Genomic DNA, 784 nt, shown 5'->3' with positions numbered 1-784 from the left:
CAGGATGCTGCAGCAGCCTCTATACAACTACTCTTCTAACCCTAAACCCTAAACCCTAAACCCTAAACCCTAATTCCGCAGGTGTAAAGAACAAATTAAATCCGGAGATAGATTCATGTATAGTACGAGGAGAAGATATAGAACCTCATCACAAGGGTTTAGGGTTTAGGGTTTATTAGGGTTTATTAGGGTTTATTAGGGTTTAGGGTTTATGAGGGTTTAGGGTTTATTGCGGCCTCACTTATCTGGGTCGAGGTTTCTGAAGAAGTTAACAGCCGCCCAGCCGGTACCCAGCACGACGACATGTTCTCTGCGGTAAGCAGCAGCAGCAGGCTGCTGCTGCTGGTAATATGGTTGCTGCTGCAGCTCTGTTTGTGGCGTAGACAGGGTTGCTGTTCCTGCTGCTCCTGCTGCTCCTGCTGCTGCTGCTGCTGCTGCTGCTGGAGCTCCTGCTGCAGGAGAAGCACTCGCTTGCGGTGCTGCTGCCATGAACCGCACCAGAGGCTCCGCTAGCGCCCGCAGAAAGCCCCCCGAAACCCCAGCACGGGGGCGGGGGAGGATGGTTTGTGCTTGTGCTAGACGCTGCATTTTGTATGAGCCAAAGTTAGAAAAAGGTTTTAAAAGGAAGTTTATTTCTCTTTTTGATGCATTTATTCGTATATATCTGCACAGAAGACGACGAAGGAGTACAGAATGAGCTCCTTCCTGCAGCCGCGCAGTGAAACCCAGCGGTATATATATATACGTGCCTATACACCTGAAATTCAGTGCAGAAAGCGGGAAT

The 784-nt window shown here is 49.6% G+C and overlaps 1 protein-coding gene across 1 annotated transcript in view; it reads right to left on the bottom strand.

Moving 5' to 3' along the window:
• The window catches only part of EMH_0084380 (uncharacterized protein), a gene marked incomplete at both ends in the record, with an annotated part of 959 nt that extends 371 nt beyond the window's left edge, over nucleotides 1-588 (bottom strand). The window contains one exon of the mRNA XM_013500754.1: nucleotides 242-588. Coding sequence (XP_013356208.1) covers nucleotides 242-588 — 347 coding nt within the window. The remainder of the gene's footprint in view (nucleotides 1-241) is intronic.
• Between the last annotated feature and the right edge of the window lie 196 nt (nucleotides 589-784).

The sequence above is a fragment of the Eimeria mitis genome, genomic scaffold, assembly GCF_000499745.2.
Source record: "Eimeria mitis Houghton genomic scaffold, Emh_scaff5805, whole genome shotgun sequence".
NCBI classification, from domain to species: Eukaryota; Apicomplexa; class Conoidasida; order Eucoccidiorida; family Eimeriidae; genus Eimeria; species Eimeria mitis.
The sequence above is the reverse complement of the archived record's forward strand: the minus strand, read 5'-3'. Positions and strand labels throughout refer to the sequence as shown.